The sequence below is a fragment of the Talpa europaea genome (assembly GCF_964194135.1).
Source record: "Talpa europaea genome assembly, chromosome: 4".
In the NCBI taxonomy this organism is placed as follows: Eukaryota; Metazoa; Chordata; class Mammalia; order Eulipotyphla; family Talpidae; genus Talpa; species Talpa europaea.
In genome coordinates this window covers 3187041-3213748 of record NC_140070.1, presented here as the reverse complement: position 1 = coordinate 3213748, position 26708 = coordinate 3187041, and the positions used below count along the sequence as shown (strand labels likewise).

The following is a 26708-nucleotide window of genomic DNA, read 5'->3' as shown; positions in this document are numbered from 1 at the left end:
TACTCACATGAGGAACCAGGGCAGGAGTAGACCAGGGACCTCTTCCATATCTTTTAAAGTTTAACTGATAAGCTACCGTCCCAGCTGGCTGAGGCCTATGTCTATCTGCCCCTAATTAACCCAGAGCCCCGCAAAACCGGCCATGCGCCGATGCGTAGCCTTCCATGAGTGCCCTTCAAAAGGAATCACTGATCGGGGATGCCTGCCTCCCAGCAGGGAAAGGCAGTACCTTCAGAAGCAACACCCAGGGAGTTCCTTCTAAAAAGCAGAGCTAGGGTCTAATCAAAACTTTACCACCTGTGCTGTCTTTTGAAGCTCTCCTTTTGCAATAGCTGCTTATGCTGTGATCCAGTGACTGCTCCTGTCCCCCCACTGGTTTGCATGTCCCACCTCCCCACCGTGCAGCAGGTGTGTGGATGAGGGGAGCAGATACTGCACCTTCTAGTTCATGGGTCACCGGATCATGCGGAGCTGCATCTAGACTTATAGAGGATGGTAACATCATTGTGCACTTGCTGAATAGTCATGTGTCAGCTGAGTCCATGGTGCTCAGCTAAAGAATTTCATCTTTTACATTTCCCAGGCTTCCACGGAGCCAGCTTCTAACAAGGTCAACGGAAGGATGGGAAGGATTTGCGCACCCTCTGCTGAGATACCCCCTTTCCTTGCTGCCTTTGCTGGGCCACAGCACGGATTCGATGGCAGATGCTGGAGTGGTCACGCAGGACGAACAGCCCGCTGTCCTGCCCGCCCCGTGCTGCCCACTTGTGGGCCAGTCTGACAGGAAACCCCCAAAAGACCTCGCTCCAGAGGCAGTATCTTTGGCCCCTTGATAAAGCAATTCACCTAGATCCTGCCAGAAACTGAGGCTGTTTTAGGGAGCACTTTAAACATTCTTGTTTCCAAATGGCAAGAGAGACATTCTTGACCAGACAGAAAAGAAACTTGCTCATCTAAGTCAGCCCATAAAAGCCACCCCAAGACATTCTGGAAGCAAGAAGCAAGACGTGACCCTGCTCAGGGCTGAGGCCACTGTTGCAGCACTAAACAGGGTTGTTACATAAGAAACAAACTTCTGTTTTGCTTTAACTGTGCTGTTTTGGAGTCTGTTACACGGACAAGGCTGTTTGGACTGGTTCTAGGCAGTCAGTAAGTAGACATTGTTAGAATTTTCTGGGAAATCAGAGAATAATCTAACAAATGAAGGCAGAGTGTGCCAGACGGAGAATGTGAACAAAGACTAGCTCAGTGTGGAGCTCAGAGGGGCTAGAAGGAGGCTGAAGAAAGAAGTTGAGTGGAGAACATGAGCTCCTGAAGGCAGAGTGTTTTATCCCTCAACAAACAACCAACATGCAATATAACCTTTCTCCCAGTGTTTTGGTACAGGAGACAAAACAACTGGTATTTTTCTTCCAAAATGTTATTTTTTATAATGAAAGTAATAACCTCAGTAACTTTTTTTTTTAAAAAAAGATTTATTTATTTATACAAGAGCTGGGGTACAGGGCAGAGGTGTGAGGGGTGGGTGAGAGGATTTACCAGAGACAGAGTGGGGAGCAGAACAGGAGGATCTACTGAAATGCACGGCTTAGGGGAGCAGTGGGGAGACAGGAGAGGTCTGCTGCACAGTGTGGGTAGCTCCCTGGCTGGGGATTGAACTCTTGCCACAGTGGCTGCAGATGGTGGCATCATAGTGCTGAGACTTAACCCTTTGTGCCACCAGGGAGGCCCCCAACCTCAGGAACTTTATAGTCATGCTGGATGTTTGAAAACAGGTTTGAAGAAAAGTGAAAAACAGGAGACCATTAGTTATCCAAGCAGCAACTGCTGGATGTTTTCTAGTTTTTCTTCAGAAGGGGCCAAGTGGAGGCCCTTCAGTGTCCCCAGGACTCACAGGAGGCACACTGTAGCTCCCCCGGGATCCCCCTAGACCTGAAAAATTCTGCAGTTTTCAGTTGCCGAGTATTTCTAACATGTTCGATTTCCTACAATCAGGCACAAAACAGAAAAAGCAAATTGGGGTGCACGGAAAGGCAGTCATTCAAAGAAAACCCACAAAAGCTCTCCTTTGACAGAAGACCTTACTATTTCAACGGCTTAGTAGTAGTGACCAGGCCGCCACCAGCTTAGAAGGGACACTTTGGGGTGTTTTCAGGAAGAGGTGCAATCTCTAGACAAAACAAATAGATCAAAAGTAAAAACAGAGGCAGACTGCCCAGAGGAAATCTCAGCTACAGGATAAACACTTGGAGTTTGGGGTACTCATCAGGCCACTGCATAGCGGCCTCACCCCCTGTCTCCCTGGGTTCCAGCCCAGGCCGCAGCAAAGCACAGGGCGAGCTGGCCCACGGGTCCAAGTCGGCTCATGTCTGCGGCAGCTACTCTGCAATGCCCCCCTCCTCCCACACCCTCTCTCTGGTTTGGGCAGAATATTTGCATAAAGTCAAAATTTCACATATGGACTCCCAAGTCACCCATCTGGCTCCACCCACCTTATTTTTAGGGTTGCAAATTTGTCACAGGAACAAATGTTAGCTCCCGGGGCTTGAGAAACCAGACTGAGCCTCCCCGAAACTGCTTTGATGGCAGCGTCAGCGCCTCGCTCTGCTCTTTCTCCCTCCTGTAAAATGGGTGCCCTCAATGTTATTTGTGTGTCTGCAGTTTATGTAAACGTTTTATTTTTTTTTAAAGATTTATTTATGCATATAGGAACGGGGGTACAGGCCAGAGATGCGGGGGGTGAGAGGATTCACCAGACACAGAGTGGGGAGCAGAACAGGGAGACTGACTGAAACCCCCTGCTGAGGGGGGCAGCGGGGAGACAGGTGAGGTCTGCCCCGCCACGGGGATTCTCCGGGGTGTCTCCCTGGCCAGCGGGGATCGAACTTGTGCTGCAGCTGCTGATCGCTTCATAGTGCGGCGCTGAACCCCCGGGGAGGCCCAGGAGGCCCAGGCGAGCGTTTTGAACACACCTCTGCATACAGAGGGACCGCGTTACACAGGGTCACCCCCTGCCCGACCTGCGGGGACACCGCCCCGGGCTGTCGAGGGGTTGTTGGGGGAAAGGAAGCCCCCCCTGCCCCGTAACAGGTGCGGGCCCGTCTCCGGGCCGGCCACGGCGCTCCTCGGGCGGGCGGGCCGGGCGGCACCGCGCGGAGGGCCGGCCGGGAGCGCTTTTTGGCCCCCGCGGCTTCTCGTACCGGGCCCGACCGCGCGGGCCGGGACCTTTGCGCCGCAGCCGGCCGGGCCAGTCGGGCCAGTCGGGGCCAGTCGGGGCCCGCGGCCGGGGAGGACACGCCCTCGGCCGGCCCCGCTGGGGCAACCGCGGCCCGGGCGCCCCGGCGGACACTCCCTCCGCCGCCGCCCGCGGGCCTCCTCGACGCCGGCCGCCCGCGCAGCCCGCGCAGCCGCGCCCCTCGGCCCCCGGCCCCTCATGCTCTGGGCCGCGCGTCGGGCCGGCCAGCGCCTCCGCAGCGCCTTCCCCGCGGCGAGCATGGGCGACGCCGCCTCGAGGCTCGTCAGCCCCCAGGAGGCCCTTCCGGGCCGGGAGGAGCCGGTCGCGGTGGCGGGTAAGGTCGCGGACTGCGCACGCGCGCGCGGGGGGGGCGGGTCGGGGCGGCGGGGGCTGCGTCCGCGCAGGCGCGGAGAGGCGCGGGGGCGCGCGGCCGGGGCGGGGGCGCGCGGCCGGGCTCCATCTTTGTTCAGTATCTCGCCGCCTACGACAAAACGGGGCTGTTGGGAGCAATCTGGTCTGTCGGGTTCCGTCCTCTGAGGGGGCGCGTGCCCGACGGCTGCGAACGCGGGGCGCGGGCGCGCCCGGTCCCCTCACGCTCCGGGAGCGCCGCGCGCAGGCGCAGTGGGGACCCGTGGCCCGAGGCGTTGGCGGCCGCGGGTGGGGTCAGGCCCGGGGTCAGGCCGGGGGTCAGGCCCGGGGTCAGGCTCGGGGTCCAGCTCCCGGCCCAGCCCCCCGGCCCAGGGCCAGGCCCAGCGCCCCGGGTCCGCGCAGGGTCACGGTTCCCAAAGAGCTGTGCTTGTCAACCTTTAAAACACTTTAAAGATCCCAGTCTTAGCGAAGGACTTGGAAAATGCAGTGAAAGGGAAGTTTCAGAGGACGGGCCGTGCCGGAGGCCCAGCGCGTTAAGCTACGAGTCTGAGGGCGAGCGGGAGACAGGGCGGGAGCGTGGTTCTGTTAGGGGAACCCGTTTAATACCGGGGTTGCTCTATAACAGTTCTCCTTCTAGAAAGAAGCCCCTGACGCGCGCGCTTGCTGGTATCTGGGCAGGGCGGGATTTCCCCCTCCGCCCCCGCCCGCCCCGGGCCTGGGGTCAGCTTCCAGAGTCGGTCTTAGGGTTTTCGTTTGACCCTCTGGCGACGTTCCATTCCAGGGGTTGGTGACACTGTCCCGTGTTCAGCCTTCTCCAGGCTGGCTTACCCCGCCAGGGCCCTCTCGCCCCGCTCCATCACGCTGCTGCAAGTGGCACGAGTCTCCTCCTCCTGAGCCCCGTTTCGCTGTGTGGCTGGAGCGTGTCTTCTCGAGCCCCTCATCTGCTTGGGAGCATTTAGGTTGTTTCCATGTCTTGGCTGCTGTAAGTCGTGCTGCAGTAAACATGGGGGTGCAGGGTTCCTTTTTGTGTCCTTTGGGTGGATTCCCAGGAGGGGATTGTGGGGTGCGAGGGCAGATTTATTTGTTAGCCAAATGTTGAGAAGCCACACTGCTTTGCGCGGGGCTGCACTCCCGTCGGCAGTGGACAAGGGTGCCTTTTCCTCCACATCCTCACCAGCACTCCTGCTTCTGGCCTTTTTACTATGGGCCTTTCTCACAGGTGTGAGGCGGTGTCTCACTGGGGTTTTGATTTGCATTTCCCTGATGATAAGTTATGATGAATTTTTTTTGTGTGTGCCTGTTAGCCATCAACAGCTCAAGTTTCTATTGCTGCTGGGGGGCAGGGGGTCCACCAGCCCAGATCCTAGTCCTGGGAGGAGGGTGACCTCCATGCAGCACCTCTCACAGCTCAGGCCTCTCCCCACCCAAACTGTGTTTTAAACAAGCCTGGCTATGTCCCTGTGTCCCCATACTAACCAGCTCTGGACGTTTATTTTATTTTTACTCAAATTCAGAGAATGAGCTTGGAAAAAACAAAAAACCCACGAACAAAAACCCAGATTCTCTTTAACTTTACCATACAACCCAGATAGCTAAACCCACTTAATTTATCTTAAAAACAAATTCTCTTTTACACAGCAGGATTCATGGGCAGATATTGAAAGGTCCTGATTTCTCAGTGCTGTACTAGTCCCCAGCCTGCCCTTCCTCTTCACTCCTGCAGTGTCTTAGGTGAGACTTCCCAACATCAGTCACAGTGGCCCAAAATCAGACCAACAAATTCAAAACTCTTGATCAGGTTGATCAAAATTTAGTTCTGTTTTGTCTTTAACAAAATCTCCCCATGAAGTTCCCTAATATATAAGTCACACTTTTGGCAAAAGGTGATCTGACATGATGGAAAGGAGACAACTTATTTTTCATATCATCAAAGTAGCTGCAAAACCTTGGATCCTTGTTGACTTCCAGGCTCTGTGGTCTTTTACCTAGTGCTGCACTCATATCTGTATCTGAGTCAGTAAACTGCTTTTTTGGGGGGGAAGAAGGGGGCCTAGGGACAAGCCTGCAGTGCATATGTCCTTGTTCAGCTATACTAACTTCCCCCTTCCAAATTTTTTTTAAAGATTTATTTATTTATGCATACAAGAACTGGGGTACAGGCCAGAGATGCGGGGGTGGGCTCTGTGTGTGTGTGTGAGAGAGAGGATCCACCAGAGACAGAGTGGGGAACAGAATGGGCAGATTGACCGAAGTACACTACAGAGGGGAGTAGCGGGCGAGTCAGGAGAGGCCTGTTGCGCCATGTGGGTTGCTCCCTGGCTGGGGGATCGAACTCATGCTGCAGAGGCTGCAGACAGCTTCATAGTGTGGTGCTTAACCCCTTGTGCCACCAGGTAGGCCCCCAAATATTTTTAAATTGTAGATCATGGCCTTTCCAGTGTCCATTCTGGCTGCTGCTGCTACCTGCACAGCTTGCTGAAAGTTCTCATCGGCCCAGGTAATGAGCAGTGTTTTTCGGTGTGTGTTGTAGCCGTAAGCTTGAACTTGTGGGCTTACTGCTTTGAAGGTTATATTAGCTGCTACTCCAGTCTCCAAGCCGTTTATCAACTCTTCACTTCTTCCTTTCATCTCAGTCTCTTGTGCTTTGCGCCCTGATTCTCAGTTCTGTTTCCATTGCACCACCTTGTGATTTTAGATGACAAAGCCTGTCTGCGCCATGTTTTTGGCTCAGCCAGGTAGCAGGTGTGTGTTATTACCAAATACTTTTGGTGTGAAGGGCCAATCAGCGTAGTTTTAATCCTACGTTTTTGGGTACTCTTAAGGAAACGTATACCGCTTCAAAAACTGTAGCCTAATAGTTGATTTCTACTTTACACGAAGGTTAAGAGTCACTCCTTCAAGCTTCCTTAATGGTTCATTTCTCCAGGCTACCCAGAGTGAGTCAGCACAAGTCGGTTTACTTTGGTGGTTAGTTAAAACTAAACCTGCACTGGGCTGCCGCCTTTGCAGCACACTTTGCTGTGGGTGGGTTCTGGCTGGTGCTGGCTGGTGCTGGGTGGCTAGCAGGGCACGGCAGTTCACCTGGTCTGACGTGTGGTCTTGCTGTGTTTCAGTCCTGGCTGTAAAGCATCCTCAGAGAATTTGGGACTGGAGGACAAGGAGGGTTTTGCTCGTGTCAGTGGGTGGGTGGGCATTTGCTTGGCAGAGGTGAGAAGGAGGTAGAAAGGTTATGATGGAAGCCTCAAGGTGCCTCCTGTGTTGTTAAAATGTAAGTTTATTAACTTTAGAATTGATCTTATTTCCAGTAAATTAATTACTGTGAAGGCCTAGGTTTTAGTTGTATAGTGCTTTTTTAAAAAAATTCCATTGGAGATGTCACTAATCTGCTGTTTTGATCAGGTGTTTGGGATTTGTAGATAGAATTCAAGATAACATTAGCAGCTCATAGTTAATCTCTTTCTTGCTTTTACATTCTTAGACGGTGTTTCTTACTGTGCTGACTTTTTAGGGAGAGGAGGCAATGCAGAACACCTGTTAAAGCTATGCTCTTCTAAGAACTTTATAAGTAGAAGAATAGAGTGGTATAACTAATCGAAAAGGTGGTTCTTTGAAAAATAATTGAACTGTGACAACAAACTTGATAAACTATTAGCTAATCTAATATAGAAAGAAGGAAAGTAAGAACCAGGAGGGGCAATATTAGAAAATTTAAAGAATCATAAGAGACTATTTACTCAACTCTTTTGAAAGTAGGTTTGAAAACTTGGATTGAATAGAAACATTTTAAGGAAAATGTGATTGACCTAGACTCACCCTAGAAAGAGGTAGAAAAGCTGAACAAGTTGATTTTTCTAGAAGACATAAAGTTGTCAAAAAGTGGACTCCTCCCAAAGCATTTTGTCTAGACAATGTTATGGGTGACTTCTACTAAATATTTATAGAGGAGATAATTCTAATACTATCTAAAATGAGAGGACTGTTACATTCTTTTTAAGAAACAAGTATGACATTGAAATCAAAATTGATAAAGATTGCACAAAAAAGAAAACTCTAGACCAGTCTCATGTATGAATATTGATGCAAAACTGGACAATAATATGAGTAAACAAAGTCTAGGAATGGGTCTCAGTCCCAGAATGCAAGGGTGGGTCAATATCAGGAAGTCTATTTATGTGATTCACCATTTAATTAACCTGGGAGGAAAATGATCTAGCTGTCTCCTGAGGTGCTGAAAAGCTTGACTCAATTTAACAGCTATTCTCAATAACAGCGCTCAGAGATGGCTGTTTCCATAACATGATATGATAGATCTGCTCCAGCCCAAAGGCCAACATCAAGCTTAAGGAAACAGTGGAGATTCCCACTGAAGTCCCAGGCACGAAAGGATGCTCAGCAGGTGTGTACTAGCACTAAATACTTTTGTTCTTAAGAGGTACCGTCTTCGCTTTAATCCCACCTTTCTTGTGTTCTTAAGAAACTTTTCATCCTTGTATAAACTGTGGCCTAGTAGATCTCTTTTTGCACGAAGGTATGATTCCACAGCCTTTAAAGTTTCACTTTTTCAAGGTTGCCTGGTGCATCAAAGCACGATAGGCCTCCTTTGGGTGGGTGGTCACTACTGGACATGTTGGGGAGGCCAGTCGACGCAGGCAGACAAGAGAAGGCAGCTTAAGAGGAGCACAGTGGGAAAGAAGAACTAGGAATTCACATCTTTTGCGGATGATAAGCTAATATGCCTGGAAAATCTGAGAGAAACTTTGCAAAGTATCAAATAATACATTTACTACTCAGAAACCAATAACTTACCTCTATATAAAGAGCTTGTAAGAAGCTCTAATGGAAGAGATCATCCTATTTACAATAGAAAGCAAAAAAGTTAAAATTTAAGAATGAACTTGGCAAGAAGTGGGTAAGCGGTCTGTGATGCCAAAGTGGGCCAAAGGTGGGCATCCAGCAAGTGTGCTGGGCTGACTAGGTAGCCGTTTGGAAGGAAGTTGCATCTGTACCTCACATCCTAGACCAGGATAAATTCCAGACAGATCTGTGGTAACAGCTGACACTATTCAGCGCTCACCATGCTAGGCTCTAGGTGGACGAAGTCGGCGCTTTGTAGCGCTAGCACGGTACATTGGCGCCTCACAGCACCCCATGAGGTAGCAACTGCTGTCGTCCCCATTGGTAGATGTGGAGACGGAGGGCCATAGGTTGGATGGCTGATCCAGGTCCTGTGGCTCCTGGTGGTGGGCTCAGCTCCTGGTGGTGGGCTTGGCTCCAAACCTAGGCCGTCTGACAGGCGAATGACCTTGACTGCTGCCTTTTCATCTGATTAAATGTAAGGAATGAAACGGTTTCATTTCACAGCAGAGGGGGCGAATGCCTCTCTAATCTTGGTGGGAGGAAAGTCTTCCTAACCATGCTATGAAAATCAGAAGACTTGAGAAAGTTGATAGAGTAGATCACACCGAAATAAAAATCTCCTGTGTGACAAAAATCACCTAAGCAAATTCAAAAGGCCAACTGAGAAAAATATTTGCAACTCGTGTCATAGGTGAGGACTGCTCTCCCTAATATGTAAGAAGCTCCTAGAAATTAATAAGAAAAACAGGAAGGGTTATGAGCAGTTACCGAAAAGGAAGTGCATTTGGCTCTTAAACATATAAAACGATCCTCAACTTTACTCATAATGAGGAGAATGCAAATTCCATTTTTCATTTTTGAGGCTGGCAAAAATCCAGACCTTTGATGATACACTCTGTTGGTAAATCCTTAAAGAAGAAGGCACTCTCTCATACATTGCTGGCGAGAGTGGAAATTGGCTCAATTCTTATGGAACGCAATTTGGCAATATCTATCAAAAATTTAAATGCATATACCTTTTGACCCAAGAATTCAATTTCTGGGAACTTATCCTGCAGATATACTTGCGTGCGTGCCAAATGCGACTGTACCAGGTTGTTCGCTGAAGCTTTGTTTGCCATAACCCAGAATTGGAAACAACCCAAATGCCCATCAGTAGGGGCTAGTTAAATAAATTATGGTTCATCCTCACAATGGAACATGCAGCTGTAAAAAAGAACATGGAAAAATCTATATGAATGGGCAGGGAGAGATGGCCAAGATGTAGTATTAAGTGAAAAAAGCAAGGTCAGAACAGTGTGCTGCAGAAATGCCAACTTTGTTAACACGGAGGGAGGTGACCTATCTGCACAAAGAAACTTGGGAAGGGTAACTGAGGCACTCCTCGCTGCTAGGAGAGGGCCACGCGGGAGTGGAGGGCGGAGGGAGACACCGGGGCAAGACTTTTTCCTTCCTGCTTTTTTATAACTTTTGATTCTTGTAATGTGACTGCATTATTGAATTAAATCACTCACTTCGAAGATCATCTCCCTTTGCTGTTCTTCGTCTAATTGACCACCTTTCTATCATCTTTTGTCATCCCTATTTCAAGTTCTTTTAAAAAAAAATTTGCTCTCTTTTCTTGTCAAGTAGGTCTTTTTTTTCTTCCCCAACTTGCTTTTGTAATCAAAATCTACATTTTGGCGTGATTTAAAAATCTAAATTTAGAGGGTGAAATTGGAATAAGTTAATCCAAGTCATTTTACATTTCATAAATATTCATTTTTATTGAAGCATCAATTGTGGTGGCATCATTTTTACAAAGAAAAGATCTTTGGGGACAAATTCCTTCCACTATTATGTAGAGGCATTATGTGTATTTCTTTTATTTTGAGTGATGTACATAGACATTTAAAAGAAAATGATAGAAAACAGTTTTCCTTTTAGAAAAATTTTTCCCAATGTGTGATTAATTTCTAAATTGTAGGACACAGGACTATTATTTCTTCTCCTGCCTTGTGTCTGAAGCGCTCAACTCTTCAGACCTTCAGCGTTTCCCCGCCTGCAGGGTTACCTCCTGTGATCTGATCCTCGCCTTCTCAGGCTGTCTCCCCGTCGTGCCCCTAGAGACCCTGTCTTTCGGCTACCCTGTCTCAGTGCTTCGCCTCTGGAATTGTCTGTGTGATTCCCCGTGAGCATTCCACACGCCAAACTTTTCATTTCTTTGCTCATTAAGTGTCTATTTAATGCCTAAATAGGCAAAACATTGTTTCCCCTCCTTATTCCTACTTACCCCTCAAAACTTGCCCTGCTTGAATTCTGCTTTTCCCTTAACCACCCCCTTTCTCTCCAGCCTTCCTTAGTGGACGCCTAATTAGGGGCTATTACTTGACTCTTTCCTGTCGGATCTTGCGCTCTTGAGTGGATGTTCTGTTGCTGTGGAAGTGCTCCGAGCTCTGTCCCACCTGTGGGCGGGATGGTGCGCTCCCAGGAGAGCCACGTGCTGGGAGGGAGAGGCAGCGTCCCTCCTCTAGGTGGGGGGTGGGGTGCGTGACCAGGTGAAGCACTGCCCTGAGGGGCCAGCAGGCACTCAATGTGGTCTGTGGATGTCGGGGTCGATGCTTGAAAACCGCGTGACCTCTGTGACACAAGAGAACTTGGCACGGCTGACCTGTTCCCGGGGTGCGTACTCTGAATTGTGTTTCCACGAGGGGTGATTTGTGCCAATTCCATCTTTCTCCTCAGTCACTTTTGGGGTCAGTGGGAAACTTCCCTTTCAGGTCTCCCAGCAGGGACTTGCTAGGAGTCAGCATCAGTGGCAGGAAAACGCAGTCTAGGGGGAGCCTTGGCCTGCCCCCAGTTCGGGGTCACCAAAGCCCCTGCCTGGGTGGAGGAGGGAGATCCAGGAGGCCTCAGTCCGTAGCCTGTGACCCAAGACAGTGAGCAGGGACCCCAGAAGCTCATTCCGGTCCAGAGTGGAGGCCTCTTTGCTGAGCCTGGTGCTGTCTGAGGCCCCAGCTTCTGCCAGCCATCACCCCAGCATCCATCCAGGCCCCTTCCCATGCCACAGCAGTGCCAGGCCCTGCCCCCGGTGCCAGTGAGAGCCATGCGCTCTGGTGCTACATGAGAGACAGATCTGCACAGCTGGCTTGGGGTGGCAGCCAGTGCCTGGTGAACGGATGAGAGCGTGGGTCTTCCACATCCCGTTCCTTCATCTTCCTCACACCTTAAGTCCCCGCTTTGTCTGAGCGCGTCACAACCTCCACCTTTTCTGGAAGATGCAGGGCCAGCCAGAGGGGGACCTCCCTGAGGGCAGCTATCCCCTGGTGCGGGGTTGAGCGGGTTGCTGGGGCCGACAGAGGTTTGCTGTGTGACCGCAGCTCTTTGAGAGGCAGCCCCTCTCGGTATTCTCCGCGCACACGCACGCACACGTGTCCTGGCACATAAGGGGCGTCAGCACATGCTGAGTGAGCAGGGGAGAGCCGTGCGCTGGGAGGAAGGAAGAGCGGCCCGCCAGGGCGCTGGTGCCCATGTTATAGGCTTTTCCTGCCCCAGAAGACTACTAGCTGCATGGAATTTCCACAGCCAGCTGCAAGTGTGAGTGTGGTCAGGAAAGGCGTGCCGGTCCCCTGTCTCACCTAGACGGTCTCCTCACCTTCCTCACTGTCAGGTGCCTCAACGTGTGGGCCTGGCTGCACCACAGCCTCTGCCCTGCAGGTCACAGGCTCGTCAGCACAGAGCAGTGGGCCACTCTACCCGCAGTTAGGCCGGGGGATTATAGGGTGGGGCGTCTGGTGTTCGCTATCTTTGACTAAGTGGCACTGGCCCTGGGTGGCATCACCCACTTCCAGGCCCCCTTGTGTTGCTCTCCTCTCTCCCGCCTCGTGGCCGACTGGCTGCTTCTCTCTTTTCTGTGGATGGCACCTGAAAACATTCTCTTGCCTTGCAAAAGTTCTGCTTTTCCATTTCCAAACACTTACCGGATGGGTCTGTCCTGCGGCAACCACGCTCAGTTCCGACACAGACTTACCGTTTCCCAACCAATGCCCTGGCCACATATTTTCATTTCCCCATTTCTGTCCAGGGCACTATGTTCTTAAGTCCCCGAAGCCTTAACCACTTTCATCTCGGTCCCTGCCTCTCTCGCTCCTTGTCTCCAGTGCTCATCAGCGTTCTCCAGAGGAGCAATCACTAGGCCAGATAGCGACGGCGAGGACTCCGAGGGATCGGCTGACTTGGTGCAAACCGAGAAATCCAAGATTTGCGGCCTGCAAGCTGGTGGCCCAGGAACGCCGGTGGTGTAGTTCCACGAGGTTCCCTGAGAACCAGGGTAGCCGGTTTGCACTTGTCCAGCTGCAAAGGCCTGAGCCCCAGGAGAGTCCGAGGGCAGGAGGAGACATACCTCCCCCGCAAGCAGAGCCAAGAGTCAGCCCCCTCCGCCTCTCTGCTCTGTTCTCGCCTCCATTGGCGAGCACTGTGCGCTCTGTTCAGTCTGGATTCAAATGCTGACGTCTCCCAGACACCCCCAGCCATCATGAGCACCTGCCAACCAAGTGGACACCTTGGGCCCTGCCCCCAGCCTGTCAGCTTTCTTCCTCAGGTGTCGTCTACCCCCTTTTCAGTCTAGTCTCAGCTTCTTGCCCTTGCATGCTGCCTTGGGGTGTGCCCCAGCTTTGACTGTGCGGCCCTCGGGTGCTGGGCCTGCCTCCCGCTTCCATGCCAGTGTCTCTCCCTAGTGGGCAAAGCTGCAGTTCCTTTAATATATCTGGAGCTGAGGGATTGCCGTTTTTCTCCTCTGTGCTTCTTGAACTCCTGGCCTGGCCATGGCGCCCTGCTGGCAGGCAGGCACTCTGGGATGACAGGGAAGAGCTGCCTGGTCTCCTGGTACCTCCTGAAGACCTATCAGAATGTTCTTTCACTTGGTGAGACACTGGGCACTTTGACTGCTGATGCCAAGTTCTTGATTTTACCTCGGCCAGAGGCCACCACATCCTCAGGTCAGCTGGAGCCTCTCCCGTGTCGGCCTCTCATGAAAGGGGTGTGATAGTTGCCTCCTGCAGAGAGGCTTGTTCCTTGTATATCTGTTGGACTTTGGTATCGTTTCGCGTGAGCACATCTACCGTGTCTCTCAGCAGGGTCTACTTCTGATCCACTAGCTTGCTGAATAAATGTATTAAATTTGCATTATAATACAGCAAAGAGTGGTAATAGTGCAACGGGAAGAAATGCAGAGTTACAATATGTTTCAATGAATATATTATCATTACATTTAAAAAAAAAAAGAAAATTTAGGAACATTGAATGTCTTTCCAGAGCATGTATATAAAGTGAATTCTTTTCAAAGTGTTACCATGGTAAAAGGTAATAATATAACTGTTGATTTTCCCTCTGTAATTTTTTTTTATATCTTACATTTGATTTTTATTTTAATTTTTCGTTTACGGGTTCTTTACTGCAGTTGGCTTAGGTCAAAGCCGACATGAAGGATTAAGAGGCCGGGCGCAGGTGAAGCTGGGAATCAGTCTTTGAACCACTGGAAAAACTCAGCACTTCAGCAGATTTGACACAAAAGGCAGGAGTCATGAAAATGAAATACTGGAGGGGCCCCTCGCTTCCCAGCGGCGAGGATGCCCCCCAGCAGGCCCCGCGCCAGGACAGAAGCAAACCGTGTTGGCGCCGGCAGGGAGAGCCGCCTGCATCGCCGCCCCGAGCGCGCCCCGCTTGGCAGCCCCGCGCCCCAAGGCCACGAAGCGGCGCCCCGAGGGCGAGGGTGCAGCCCGCCTGACAGGGCCCCCGGCTGGGGCTCCCGCACCCCGGGAGGCCGCCGCCCTGCCGTCGGGCGGCTCGTGCTGGGGACAGTCAGCTGCTTCCCGCGTCTCGGGGTTCTGCCCCCACCGCGCGGCTCTGCGGGTTATCTCAGTGTGTGGAGTCGAGGGGGTCACTGTCTGCTGGGCGCGCCGGGGACCGCGGATCTCAGCCGCGGGCCGGGTCTTCGCTGGTCTGGTTCTTCCAAAACCTGGCGGCCCTGCTCGAGCAGACGCGACCCTCGCCGGCCCTTCAGGTGTCCAGGGCCGGAGCGCGGCGTTGACAGGACGGACGGACGGACGGACGGACGGACAGGCTTCGGGACTGCGGCCTCTCGGGCCTGGACGCCGGGCGTGTGGGAGTGCGGGGGGCGTCTGGCTCTTTGCTCTCCCGCTGCTCCCCGCTTCCCCACCCCCCCACCCCTCCACCCCCCACCCCGACAGTCGGGGCGGGTTCCTGAGCCAGAGCCCCCGATGCCGCCCGCCTGCTCGGGCCTCGCCCCCCGGGCCTTGCGCCCCCGCGGGTTCTCATTGACCTCTGAGCTCGGAGGTGGCGCTGCGAGTTGGCAGGCATTTTTATCCTCCTCTTCTAACCCCCCAAGGACCGGTGTCCACAGCCCAGAGAGCCTTTTCCACAGCTCAGCTTCCATCTTTCATGCAAGCACAGACACCCCCGCCCCGCCCGGGCTGTGCCGTCGGTGTTCACGGGAGAGGACGGGCCTGTGTTCCCGTCTCGCCACACGCCAGCGGGAGGTGCAGAGACGCTGAACGGAGAGCGCGGAGGGTCCTCCGCATGCCCCTCCCCGACCCACTTCCCCCTGTTGTTGGTACTGGATGCATGATTATTTTTTTCAACGTTTGAGTTTTGTGCATTCTTTATATATTCGAAATACTAGTTTTTGGTCAGATATGTGGCTTGAAAATTCTTCTCCTAGTCTGTAGCTTTAGGGCCTCCCCGGTGGCGCAGCGGTTGAGCGCTGGGCTGCGAAGCTGCCCGTGGCCTCTGCAGCGCCGGTTCAATCCCCGGACGCCAGTGAGGGTCCCGCACGGCGCGCAGACCTCTCCTGCCGCCCGCTGCTCCCCTCAGCAGTGTCCTTCGGTCCTTCTGCCTGCTCTGCTCCCCGCTCTGGCTCTGGTGAATTCTCCCACCCTCCCGCGCTTCTGACTGTACCCAGTGCTTGTATGAGTAGACAAATCTTTAAAAAAAATAATAATAAAATAAAAATATTTCCTTAATAGTAACTTTTAGGGCCTCCCAAGTGACGCACCAGGTTGAGCGCAGCGCTGTGAAGCTGTCCGCAGCCTCTGCAGCGCAGGTTCGATCCCAGCTGGCCAGCGAGATTCCCCCATGGCGCAACAGACCTCTCCTGTCTCGCCCGCTGCTCCCCTCAGCAGTGTACTTCAGTAGATTCACCTGTTCTGCTCCCGGCTCTGTCTCTGCTGAATCCTCTCACCCTCCCGTACCTCTGGCCTGTACCCCTGTTCGTGTATAAATAAATATTAAAAAAAATGATAATAACTTTTAAAGAGAAAAAGCTTTTAATTTTGATGAGTTCCAATTTGTCAAATTTTCCCTCTTTTTTGGACTTTGCTTTTTGTGTTAAATCTAAGAACTCTGTCTCACCTTGGTCCTGAAGATTTCCCCTATTTTTTCTAAAATTTGTGTCGTTTTACACTTAAATCTAAGATCCATTTTGAAATAATTTTTGTTTAGAGTTTGAGATTTAGGTTGAGGTGCCTTTTTTTTGATCCATGGACATTCAATTGATGAAGCACTATTTGTTGAAATCCCTTTTCCACTGAATTGTTTTTGCATCTCTGTCAAAAACCAGTTGGGCATATTTGTGTGCATCTTTTTCTGGGTTCTTACTTTGTTTTATTGATCTGTGTGTTGTTCTCTCTGTTGACGCCCTGCGTCTTGGTTTGTGTCTGCAGAATTGGCTTTAATACTGAATAAAGTCAACCCTCCCACTCTCTTCTCCTTCAGGAGTGTGTCAGCTCGCCTAATATCTGTGCCTGTCCGTATTTCAGAATAAACTGGTCTGTGGTGGTGTATGCTCACTTACAGGAGGTGCTAGAGTTGTCCAAATCATAAACAGAAAGCGGACCGGCGGCGGCAGCTTAGTTATGTAATATATAATAGTGCATAAATACAGGGTTGGGGAGGGGGGAGGTGGGGAGTTGCTATTTAATGAGGGTAGACTTTCTGTCTCAGAGGATGCGGGGACTTGTGGGGCCGGGTAGTGGCGGTGGTTATGTAACAGCGTGAATGTATTTCATGCCTCCGGAGTACGTGGTCACTAGTGGTTAAGATGGCAAGTTGAACCCTTCCCTGCACTGCATTTACTTCCTGGTCTGAACTTTCTTTTTTGCCCCGACTCAGCGCTGCCTGCATTCCTGTGAGTCCCCCCATCTCCCCAAGGGGAGGGCGCTTGACTTTAGTGATCTCTGATGCATGAGTGGGGTGTTGGTGCCAAACCGCATGACTCCTTACACTGTAGTTATGCATTTGTTCTAGCTTGTGTTCCCGAGGGAGTTTGAAAGTCTTCAGCGTTGACAAGTTTATTGCTTCGACTGCAAACGAGGAGCTGGATAACCGGCGGCCAGAGGCCTCAGGCTGGGAAAGGAGCCACTGAGCGGTCACAGCCACCGTGGGTTTCAGCGTGTCGATGACTGGTTCGCAGAGACCTGATGTCCCGCTTGATGTACTTGCTCCAGGACTTGCTGTGACCGCGGATACCCCTCTTTCTTCTCTGCCGGAGCGTCCTCTCACCCGGTGACCCCCACTGTCCCCCCTTCCTCCAGCCCCGCTGGCCTCTTCCCGGGGCTCCCTGGCGTTTCTTCCTTCCCTGTCATCCGGCGAGCAGCCGCCCGCGCCGTCTCACTATGTTCAACTTTGCAGTTGTGACTTCCCTGCGATGTGTGTTTTCTCCGCCTGGGCCGTGTTCCCTGCGCGGGCTGGCTTCGCGTGCGCCCGCCTCTGCACATTTCTATCCCTCGAGAATCACTCGTCAAGTTAATGAAAGAATGATTGAGCTTATATGCTGTGTAGTATTATGTTTGGAAGTTGTCTGTTCAAGAAAATCCTTTTAGGATGGTGCAGGTCGATGGGTATCAATACTAGTGAATCTCAGTAGAGGGAAGAGGCTCTGTTTTTGAGTTACCTTCTTGCACAAACTCTCCATCTTTAGAAATCTGATTATGAGCCTGTGTGAGCTCGTGGCCGACTCTCCACAGAGTTATTAGAATGAGATCTGCGCTCTCAGCGCTACGTTATGATTTGTGCTGAATACGTGTGGAAGAGAGGTCTCTCTGCAAATACGTAAAAATATCGGTGAGTGGGGAGTGGCTCCCTGCAGGGAAGAAGAAAACGACCCAGCATCACCTGCCGTCCCTTCGAGGTTATGTTTACATAAAAAGACATTGTTTTATTTTCTAGAACCAAGAGGTGCTTTTATGATTTAACCAGTTCCGCGAAGGACTTTGTCACTCTCATTGGTGTCAGCATCATGACGGCAGAGCCCGCAGAGCAGTCCTGTCCATGCGCTCGCCGGGCCTGCTGCCTGCCTTTGGGGCATCTTCCTCCCAACGCTGTCCTCTCTCCGCCGAGTCCAAGATGTGGAGCTCATCGCGGTCTGCACTGCTGGGAAGCGAATCCTGCCGTGGGCTCTCTGTGGAACCTCATACCGTGGGCACTGCCATCTAAATGGGCACTGACAGGCTGGATGGGTGGAAACCAAAGGTGTTTCCTGTTTGTTAGCGGTTTGGAACTTCACTCACGTGCTGCCACCTGCGAGACCTCGAGCCGGTTTACGGCCTCAGGGTTGTCATTTGTAGAACCACGGAAGCAGTGGCGAACCCTGGGAAGAAGCCACTGGCAGATGCTCCTTGGCACCATGGGGACACGTCGGGGACAGCTTACTGCTGTCTTGTCACCCCTGTTCTGGAAAAGTGGCTGGTGGCCGGGAGCTGCGTGTGGGATGGGGACGCGTAATGGTGACCCCGATCGCCTTCCCCGGCCAGCCTTCCTTGCAGGCCTGGCTGCTGGTCCTCTGAGAGGCAGTGGGCATGGTTTTTGCTTAAGCCTCCGCTTTTTTCCCCTGCAGGGTAAAGCGGGGCTCAGGTGACTGTGGGGGTCCCACAAGGATGTGTGTTTCCTCTGTGCCCCTCCACGTTCTCTCTGTAGAGCTGCTTTGTGGGGCTCGGGTACCATCTCGGGGTCCCACGCTTGAGAACGGAGGAAGAAGAACCGCTGAGCAGACACAGCAGTGGCAGTTGGGACAGAGGGAGGAGCACTCAGGAGGCAGGAGAGGGGGGCCAGGAGAAGAGGGGGGATAGGCTCAGCTGAGCAGGAGAGCGGGGGCCCCAAGTCTGACCAGGGCCCCATGTGAGGGGATCGCCCACCTCTGTCAACAAGCCTGGCTGCAAGGAAAGGAAACGGGGCGATAGCCCCCAAGACAGCTGGTTTTGCAAGGTGGGAGAAACTCAAAAGCACCTGCATTCTGAAGCGAGAAGATGGGCGCGTGCGGAGAAAAGAAATGCTTGTGAATCTGTGCTGCCTCAGCCCGCCTGCTCGGGGCTGCTTAGCGTCCTCCTGGCACCTGCGCCCTTTTGACAGACGTCCTGGCCTGCCTCCCCACCCTTCCTTCTGCGGCTTCTCTCCTTTGAGGTTCTCTCCCCTGCGGCTTCTGACAACTGGTCTGGTAACAGCTCCTGGCAGCCTTGTCCACGGGGCTGGTCAGGGCTGGGCTCAGTGCCCCGGGACTGGGCAGGGCTGGGCTCTCCTGCCCTCCTGTTCCCGCAGCCCAGCCTGAGCTGCTGCACTGCTGCTGCGTGGCTTCCCTGTGCCAGGCGTCTGTCAGGGTGTGGTGCTCCGCCTTTGCTGCTGCTCATTTTTTCACTTTCATGCTTAATCCTGTGAAGGGCTAGGGATGTAAGCCCAGTCAGTTTCTGTCAAGAGCAGCAGCAGAGGGAATCAGACACAAAAAAATGTTGATTTGTTAGGGGGAAAGGATGTCCTGTGCAAACTCCATACAGGCTTTGTGGATGCCACCCCCACTCCATCAAGACACCAGGAACTACAAATCCCATGATCCCTAAAGGGAGGTTGCGAGGACCTAAGGGTGGAGTTAAGCAGCCATTTTCTTTGCTTGTGTTTATAACCAGCCACGTGAGTGGGGTCTGCGGCGCTTGGCTCCTGCTCTCAGCCAGGCAGGTGTAGTCTTGGACGGTCATTTGTGATTCTAGGTGGGTGGAAAGGGTAGGACGCATTTAAGAATTTACCTCCGTCTTCTCTCCCTGAGTTGTACATGTCCTCCTTCCCCTTCCCTTGTAAGTAAATAAACTTTTGTTAACCTTTGGTGTGTGCCTGCAGCGTAAGCCCCTTTAAGCGCGTGGGTGACGACCCACAGTCAGGCAACCTGTTTTAGAGTGGGGTGACAGCTTGACTCAGAACTGGTTTACACAGCCGATGTGGGGGAATTTCTTCACTTAGTTTCCCGGAAGGAATTTTGGAACTTTGGGGGAGAAGTGAGCCAGCTTCCAGACTTCCTTTTTGTCCCTTCCTCCTCCTCCTCCTCCCCAACCCTCCTACCCCTCCCCGCTCCCTCCCCCCTCCCTGATCCCTCCCTCTTCCTCTTCTCCCTCCTCCCTGCATCTCCCCTCACCCTTCCTCCTCCCTGCCTCCTCCCCCCACCTCCCTCCCTCCCTCTCTTCTCCCTTCTCCCTACATCTCCCTCACCCTCTCTCTTCCTCCCCCCTCCCTCCTCTTCCTCTCCTACTGGCGACCAGTGTGGAAGCCAGAACATGGCAACTGTGCGCTGGGCAGTTTGTGCGGGCACGTGCTCACCTACAAGCCTGGTACCCCATGCGGTAGAGCTGGGGTGCTGCTTGCACCCTGGGGGTCGTCTGCCAGGCACCATGGTCCAGGACCGCCCCCACTCCACACTGTGCCTGGCTGCAGGCGCCTCCCCAAGACCCAGAGCCTTTCCCGCTGGGCACGTATGCCTGCAGGCCTGAGATGGCAGGGAGAGCCAGGTTCAACATGCGACCCCACCTTTGGGATTTTAAAAACCACCCAGGCTCTGGCTCTGCGCTGTCCCCGTCAGCACAGCTCCGCGGAGACAATGTACCCACTGATGCGCCTGGTGTAAACTGGAGCTTTGCTCCTGAGCCCAACGCTCACTACACCTGTCCCCCACCCTGCCCCACCCCTGAACTAGACAGTCCCTTCTTTGGAGGCAGGACTGTTCCCACACAATTATCATTTCCCATATTCTTATCTTTAGTACCTACAAGGTGTCTTGAATATGGTAGGTGTTCAGCAGAGGCATTCAGCATAATGCCAGTGGGTGATTTAAGGCGTTATAATCTCTGTTCTTAAGAAGTTTATAGCATAGTCAGGAAAACAAAAACACACATGAGCGTAATGAGACTGTGGCATTGACAGAGGGCTGAATTTATCAAGAATTTGGAACTGCTTAACTGTATTTATGTTCTTTGTTGTGTACTTAGCATTTAAATAAATTAGTATTCCTATCCAACATATCGCTAATTCAGATACATTTTTTTTTCATATTAAAGCCAAAAATGTAGCAGCCACATTTCCAAGGAGTTCTAAAAGAGACCAAAGATTACAAATTTCATTTTAGCGTCAACAAATGACAATCTAGTTTCAAAAAGTTATTTTGAATTTAGTCAGTCTAAAACTCAGGTTAGTTTTTGTTTTCTGGCTAATTATTTTAGTGGGGAGGCAGTTCCTTGGAGATATTAGGATAAAATATTGTTTTTTAGCTATGTGACACTTTTTTTTGTATTTTTTAAATCTCTTGGGCATTTTAAGGGGAATTTAATCCATCTGATTTTGATCAAAATATAATTTACTCACAATAATGGAGAAATATTTGATATCCAGAGAAATCTATTGATGCTCTTAAAGCTTTTCTCCTGGGAAATAAGAAATTACAGTTTTTCCAAGAGTAAATTACAAACCTACTTCTAATTTTTCATTTCATTTAATGAAATCTGAGTTAAGCATCAAATTGGGCAGTTCTGGATCAATTGTTTTTAATTTTTTGAGTCTTTCTTTTAAAACCATGCATAGGCAGTTTTCTTTGAGGAGGCTCCCTCCTCCCCCATTCTGACAGTCTTACCTACTCTCCTGTTATTTTCAGTGATTTTAGAAGATATAAGGTAATAAAACAATTTTGATGGCAGTGATTAATGGCGTCTGTATTCAGATGTTTCAGACCTGTCAGAGGCTAGGAAATGGCATTTGAATGTATTTCTTAGTTTTCATTTAAAAACACTCTCTGAGATTCAGATACCATCCTAAGAGAATATTTTGAATTTAAAAGAGGCTTAGGTTGAGGAGTAGCCAAATTTTTGCATCTTGAGAGGCCTGAAATCCCTTTGCAAATTAAGGTCATGATGCCAACATCACATTGGGAAAGTGGCACGTGAGGGAGTCTGGGCAGGGTCCCCCCTGAAAAGGGGCTTAGCAGGATGGAGGGCAGGCTGGGTGCCCACCCTCTTGCTGCTCCCTCACACCTGCAACTGATCTACACCCCCGCCCCCCCCCCCCCCCCCCCAGGCACCATGTCTGGCCCCTCCCTGGTGTGCCCGTCCTCCTCTTGGCAGATAGAGGTAGCACCTCCCACTCTGCCTTCTCCCATGCTGGCTGGCTGGTGTCTCCTCAGGCCCCTGCCCCTCTTGCTCCACAGCTCTCTGCTGCCCTCTGCTGCCCACAGCAAATGGCAACTAGCAAAACAGGCCTAGCGTGCCCTGGCCTGTGCCTGGGCCAGCGCACCAGTTTCCTCAGTTCAAATCCCAGCCAGATGGTCTCCCACTGCGTCATGTCGCCTGGGAGCCAGCCCGATTCTGTGCGCTGCTGACAGACTGACTGGGTCTCGTTCCAGCTCTGCCATTTATGAACTGTATAACCTTGGAGACTTGTATGACCTTGGGCAAGTCTGTTCAACTCTCCGTGCCTCAGTTTCCTGGCCTGAAAAATGGGTTGATAATGTCCTGTGAGGTAGGTATTACGATGATAATGATGATGAAGTGAAATAAAGAAAGGAGTTTAGAACAGTGTCTGACACACAAATAAGTGCTAGATAAATATAGTTGTTACATTTATCCCCTTGTAGGATTTACTGTTGCCAGTGTTTCCCAAAACATGGGATTCCTGACACAAGATGGTGATGTCAGATGCTTGAAGATGAAGGGGGCAAAAAACGAGCTCCTGGGCCTCCCCTGGCGGCGCAGCGGTTGAGCGCTGGGCTGTGAAGCTGTCTGCAGCTTCTGCCGCAATGATTCGATCCCTGGCCACCGGCGAGGGTCCCACATGGCACGCAGGCCATTCCTGCCGCGCCCGCTGCTCCCCTCAGCAGTGTACTTCGTCAGTCTGCCTGTTCTGCTCCCCGCTCTGGCTCTGGTGAATTCTGTCACCCTCCCGTGCTTCTGACTACCCAGTGCTTGTATAAATAAATAAATAAGTAATCTTTAAAATAAAAAAACAAAAACAAAAACAAAAACGAACGAGCTCCTGTGAGGAGATCGGGATGAACATGGTAGTTTGGTGCTGAGTGACCCTCCCCAGCACTGCTAATCTCTTCTTACTAGAGACGGGCTCCGCTTAGAGACAGCTGCAGGCTTTGACAGTTTAACAACATCGATTTCTCCAGTGTTTTCTCTTTCTGGCTAATAAAGCTGCTGGTTTTCACTTTAGAGTTGTTACATAAAGTTTTCTTTAAAAGTTAATCTTGGTTGAAAAGAAGTGAGTTTAAAGAGTGTTAAGTAAATAACAGACATACTATAATTTAAAAGACAGCAAAGATCACCTCACGGTACTCAAATGCCCGAGGTTCAGGGAAAGCGCAGGACATCCTTTTGGCACCTTTGGCGTTGGGAGTCAGCACCCGGGGCCCTCTGCTCTTCTCCTGGGTTTGGATTGCTGACTGTCTGAAATTTTCCCACCTTTGTTTTTTTTCCCCCTGGAATGCCCCCAGAGTTCGCTTTTTTTTTTTTTTTAATTAATTTATTTATGCACACAAGAGCAAGGTATAACCCAGAGGTGTGGGGAGGGGGTGAGAGGACTCACAGAGACAGATTGGGTCTGCTTTTCTCCAAGGCCCCATTTAAAGCCAGGATCCTTTGCAAAGCCTGCCTGGTTGCTTGCTCCAGGCCCCTCTCCTATCTCCAGACTTTCTCCCGTGTGCTGTCTGCTCCATCTGCTTGGCCGTCATTTTTGTTGTCTGTGACGTCTCTTTCCATGCACTCGTGCTGTTTCTGCAACTGGAAGCACCTTTCGGGTGGGGGTCGTGGCTTAGTCATCTCAGTGTCCCCTCTGGCCGGATGCAGTGCGGTGAGTGTTGCTGAAGGCTTTAATAGCTGTGTGTCTGTGTTGAGATATCATTTATATACCATTCAGTTCACCTGTTGTGACTGTCAAGCATTAAATGAAAATGTTAAAAACCACTTGATGGTTTTCAATAAGCTTATGCAGTTATGAAACCAACAGCCTCATCAGATTTAGGTACTGCCTTTACCCCCAAGTTCTCTGCTGCCCCCGCGCCTTCAGCCCCCCTCCAGCCGCAGCCCTAGTCAACAGGTATCTGCTTTCTGCCTCTGGCGTGTTCTTGCCTCCATGTATTTCAGAGAAACGGGTTCACACGGTTCGTCATCTCTTCTGTGTGGCTTCGTTCACTGTGTCACATTTCTGAGCTCGTCCTGTTGCTGCCTGTGCCAGTCATGTGTGCCTTTTCTTTACTTAGAGGTGCTGGGTAGACCATAGTTTACCAGTTCCACATGCAGTGGTCTTCTGGATTGTTCCCAGTTTTTGACTTTTAAGGATAATGCTCCGCTGAGTGCTCACGTGAGCACCTTTGTGTGTGCAAATGTTCATTTCTCGTAGATTTAGAAGTGGGAATTCCTGGTTCCTGTGCTAAGTAGAAATGGGACTTTTTAAGAAACTGCCAAACCATTTCACATCCCACAGAATGTGGGGTTCCAGTTCCAGTGTCTTCACCAACACGTGGTATCATCTTTCTCCTTCCAGCCTTCTAGTGAGTGATATGGGGTGAATCAAGGTTGACACTGGGATTGGGTTGACAGTTGCATATTTAATGGAGGCTGAGAGAGGCATGAACTCTTGAGAAAAGTCCAGCATTCTGATTTGGCCAGGTTGAGCCCCGGTGCCTTTTGCCACAGTGAGGAGCTGTGCGGTCAGTGGGGGTGCGCGAGGCTACCTGCGTTCATTCCTCCTGAACTCATCAAACAATGATCTGAAATACTGTCTCGATTTTCTGTGCATGGATATTTGCCTCATGGTCCCGCCAAGCCACATGGCTTCTTCTGATGTCAGTTTCCTCATCTATGAAGTAACCCCTGTTTTGTACGTAATCAGGTGCTTGGCTAATCCTGGCTTGATAAATGAACACTTGCAGGTGATGCCTGTGATGGTGGAGCTGGAATAGAAAGGAGGGGAGAGAATGGATATAATCTGGATTTGCCTTTGGAGGGCCGGCCACTGACATTCCACAGCTAAACTCTGTGGGGGCAATTTATCTTCTACTTTATGCCCTCAGGAAGGAGCACGCAAGAGTTAGGATTTAGGGAGAGATTTGAATAATAACAATGACAGGCCAAGCGCAGTGTTTGTAAGTGGCTGTCCTCCTGCTGCGCGGGAGGCATCTTGAAGGCTGGCGGGTTCGCATTTGCCTCTGGGTTTCTCAGAGACTTAGTTTACTGCATCAGCTTAGTGTGACTCCTGCAAGTCTGCCCTTGATTTCAGTACTGTTATGCCTATTCTGAGTCACTTAAATTTCCACATCAGCTTCAGGAGCAGCCCGTCCATTTCTGCCAAGAAGTCCGCTGGGGTTTTGAGAGGGGCTGGCGTTAGTTACATTGAGCTGGTAGGTCAGTTTGGAGCTTCTGCTGGCAAGACCGTGACCGTGTTCTCACTTCGTTTACTTAGGCCTTTCATGTCTTTCAACAATGTTTTGCACTTTTCACTGCACGTGTCTTGTACTTCTTTGGTTAAATTAATTACTAATTTTAAAAATTCCTTTTGCTGTGATTGCAAATGTGGTTGTATTCTTATTTTTATTTCAGAATTTTTATTGTTGGTGTAGAAAAACACAGCTGATTTTTTGTGTGTTGCTTTTGTATCAGAACTTGTTTACTGGTTCTAATAGTTCTTGTGTGTGTGTGTGAGTTTCTTAGGACTTCTGGATATAAGAGCACGTCTAGCACAGGGAGAGGTAGTTGTATGTCTTTCTTTCAGTTTGGACGGGTGCCACTTCATCTGGCGTAACTGGGCTGGAACGTCCAGTGCAGTGTTGACTGGAAGCGGTGAGAACAGACGTTCTAGGCTTGTCCATGTTGTCCGTGGGAAGCAGTCACGTTAAGCATGATGTTAGCTGCTGTTTGTTCATAGATGTCCTTTTTCAGGTTGAGAAATTTCTCTTCTCATCCTAGTTTGGTGAGTGTTAATTTTTTAATCATTCAAGGGTATTATTGGGTCAAGTGCTTTATTAAGACAATCAAGTGGTTGGTGTACTGTATTGTGTTAATATGGCATATTACATAGATTGACTTTCCTATGGCGAACCATCCTATGTTCCTGGGATAAATTCCCCTGATTATGGTGAATAATCCTTATATATGTTGTTAGATTCAGTTTGCTGTTCAGAATTTTTGCATCTCTGTTCATAAGGGATATTGGTTTATAATTTTCTTGCAATGTCTTTGTCTGATTTTCTTTTCTCTGTTTCATTTTTTTTCACTCCAGTCTTTATTATTTTTTCATTGGTTATTTAAGTAACAAGTGTTATTTAATTTCCATGTATTTGTGATTTTCACTATTTTTTTTTTAAGATTTATTTATACAAGAGCCGGGGTACAGGCCAGATGCGCAGGAGAGTGAGAGGATTCACCAGAGACAGAGCAGGGAACAGAACAGAGAGACTGACGAAATACACTGCTAAGGGGAGCAGTGGGCGAGTCAGGAGATTTCTGCTCACCATGTGGGTTGCTCCGAGGCCAGCGGGTATCGAACCGGCACTGCAGAGGCTGCGGACAGCTTCACAGTGCTGTGCTCAACCGCCTGCGCCACTAGGGAGGCCCTTTTTTCTTATTTTTGATTACAACTTTTACTCCATTGTGGTTGGAGAAATAGTTTGTATGATTTCAGTTCTTTTAAATTAATTGAGATTTGTTTTGTGACCTGATGTCCTGTTTTTCCTGGAGAACATTCTGTGTGCATTTGAGAGAAATATGTATTCCATTGTTGTTGAGTAGAATGTTCTATAAATGTGTGTTATTCCATTGTTGTTGAGTGGAATGTTCTATAAATGTGTATTAGGTCTAGTTGTTCAAGTTCTCTGCCTTTTTAAAATCTATCTGATTTTACTATCCAATATGGAAAGTGGGTTATTAAAATCTATGACTATATTGGACATTTA

At 50.5% G+C, this 26708-nt stretch overlaps 1 protein-coding gene across 3 annotated transcripts in view; it reads left to right on the top strand.

Annotated features, from left to right (window-relative positions):
* Positions 1-3391: 3391 nt before the first annotated feature.
* MSRA (methionine sulfoxide reductase A) overlaps positions 3392-26708 on the top strand; it is a gene marked incomplete at its 3' end in the record, with an annotated part of 244577 nt that continues 221260 nt past the window's right edge. For all 3 annotated transcript variants that reach the window (XM_084231529.1, XM_084231530.1, XM_084231528.1), the window contains exon 1: positions 3392-3569. In XM_084231529.1, the coding sequence (XP_084087655.1) occupies positions 3434-3569 (136 nt within the window). In that variant the 5' untranslated portion in view covers positions 3392-3433. The remainder of the gene's footprint in view (positions 3570-26708) is intronic.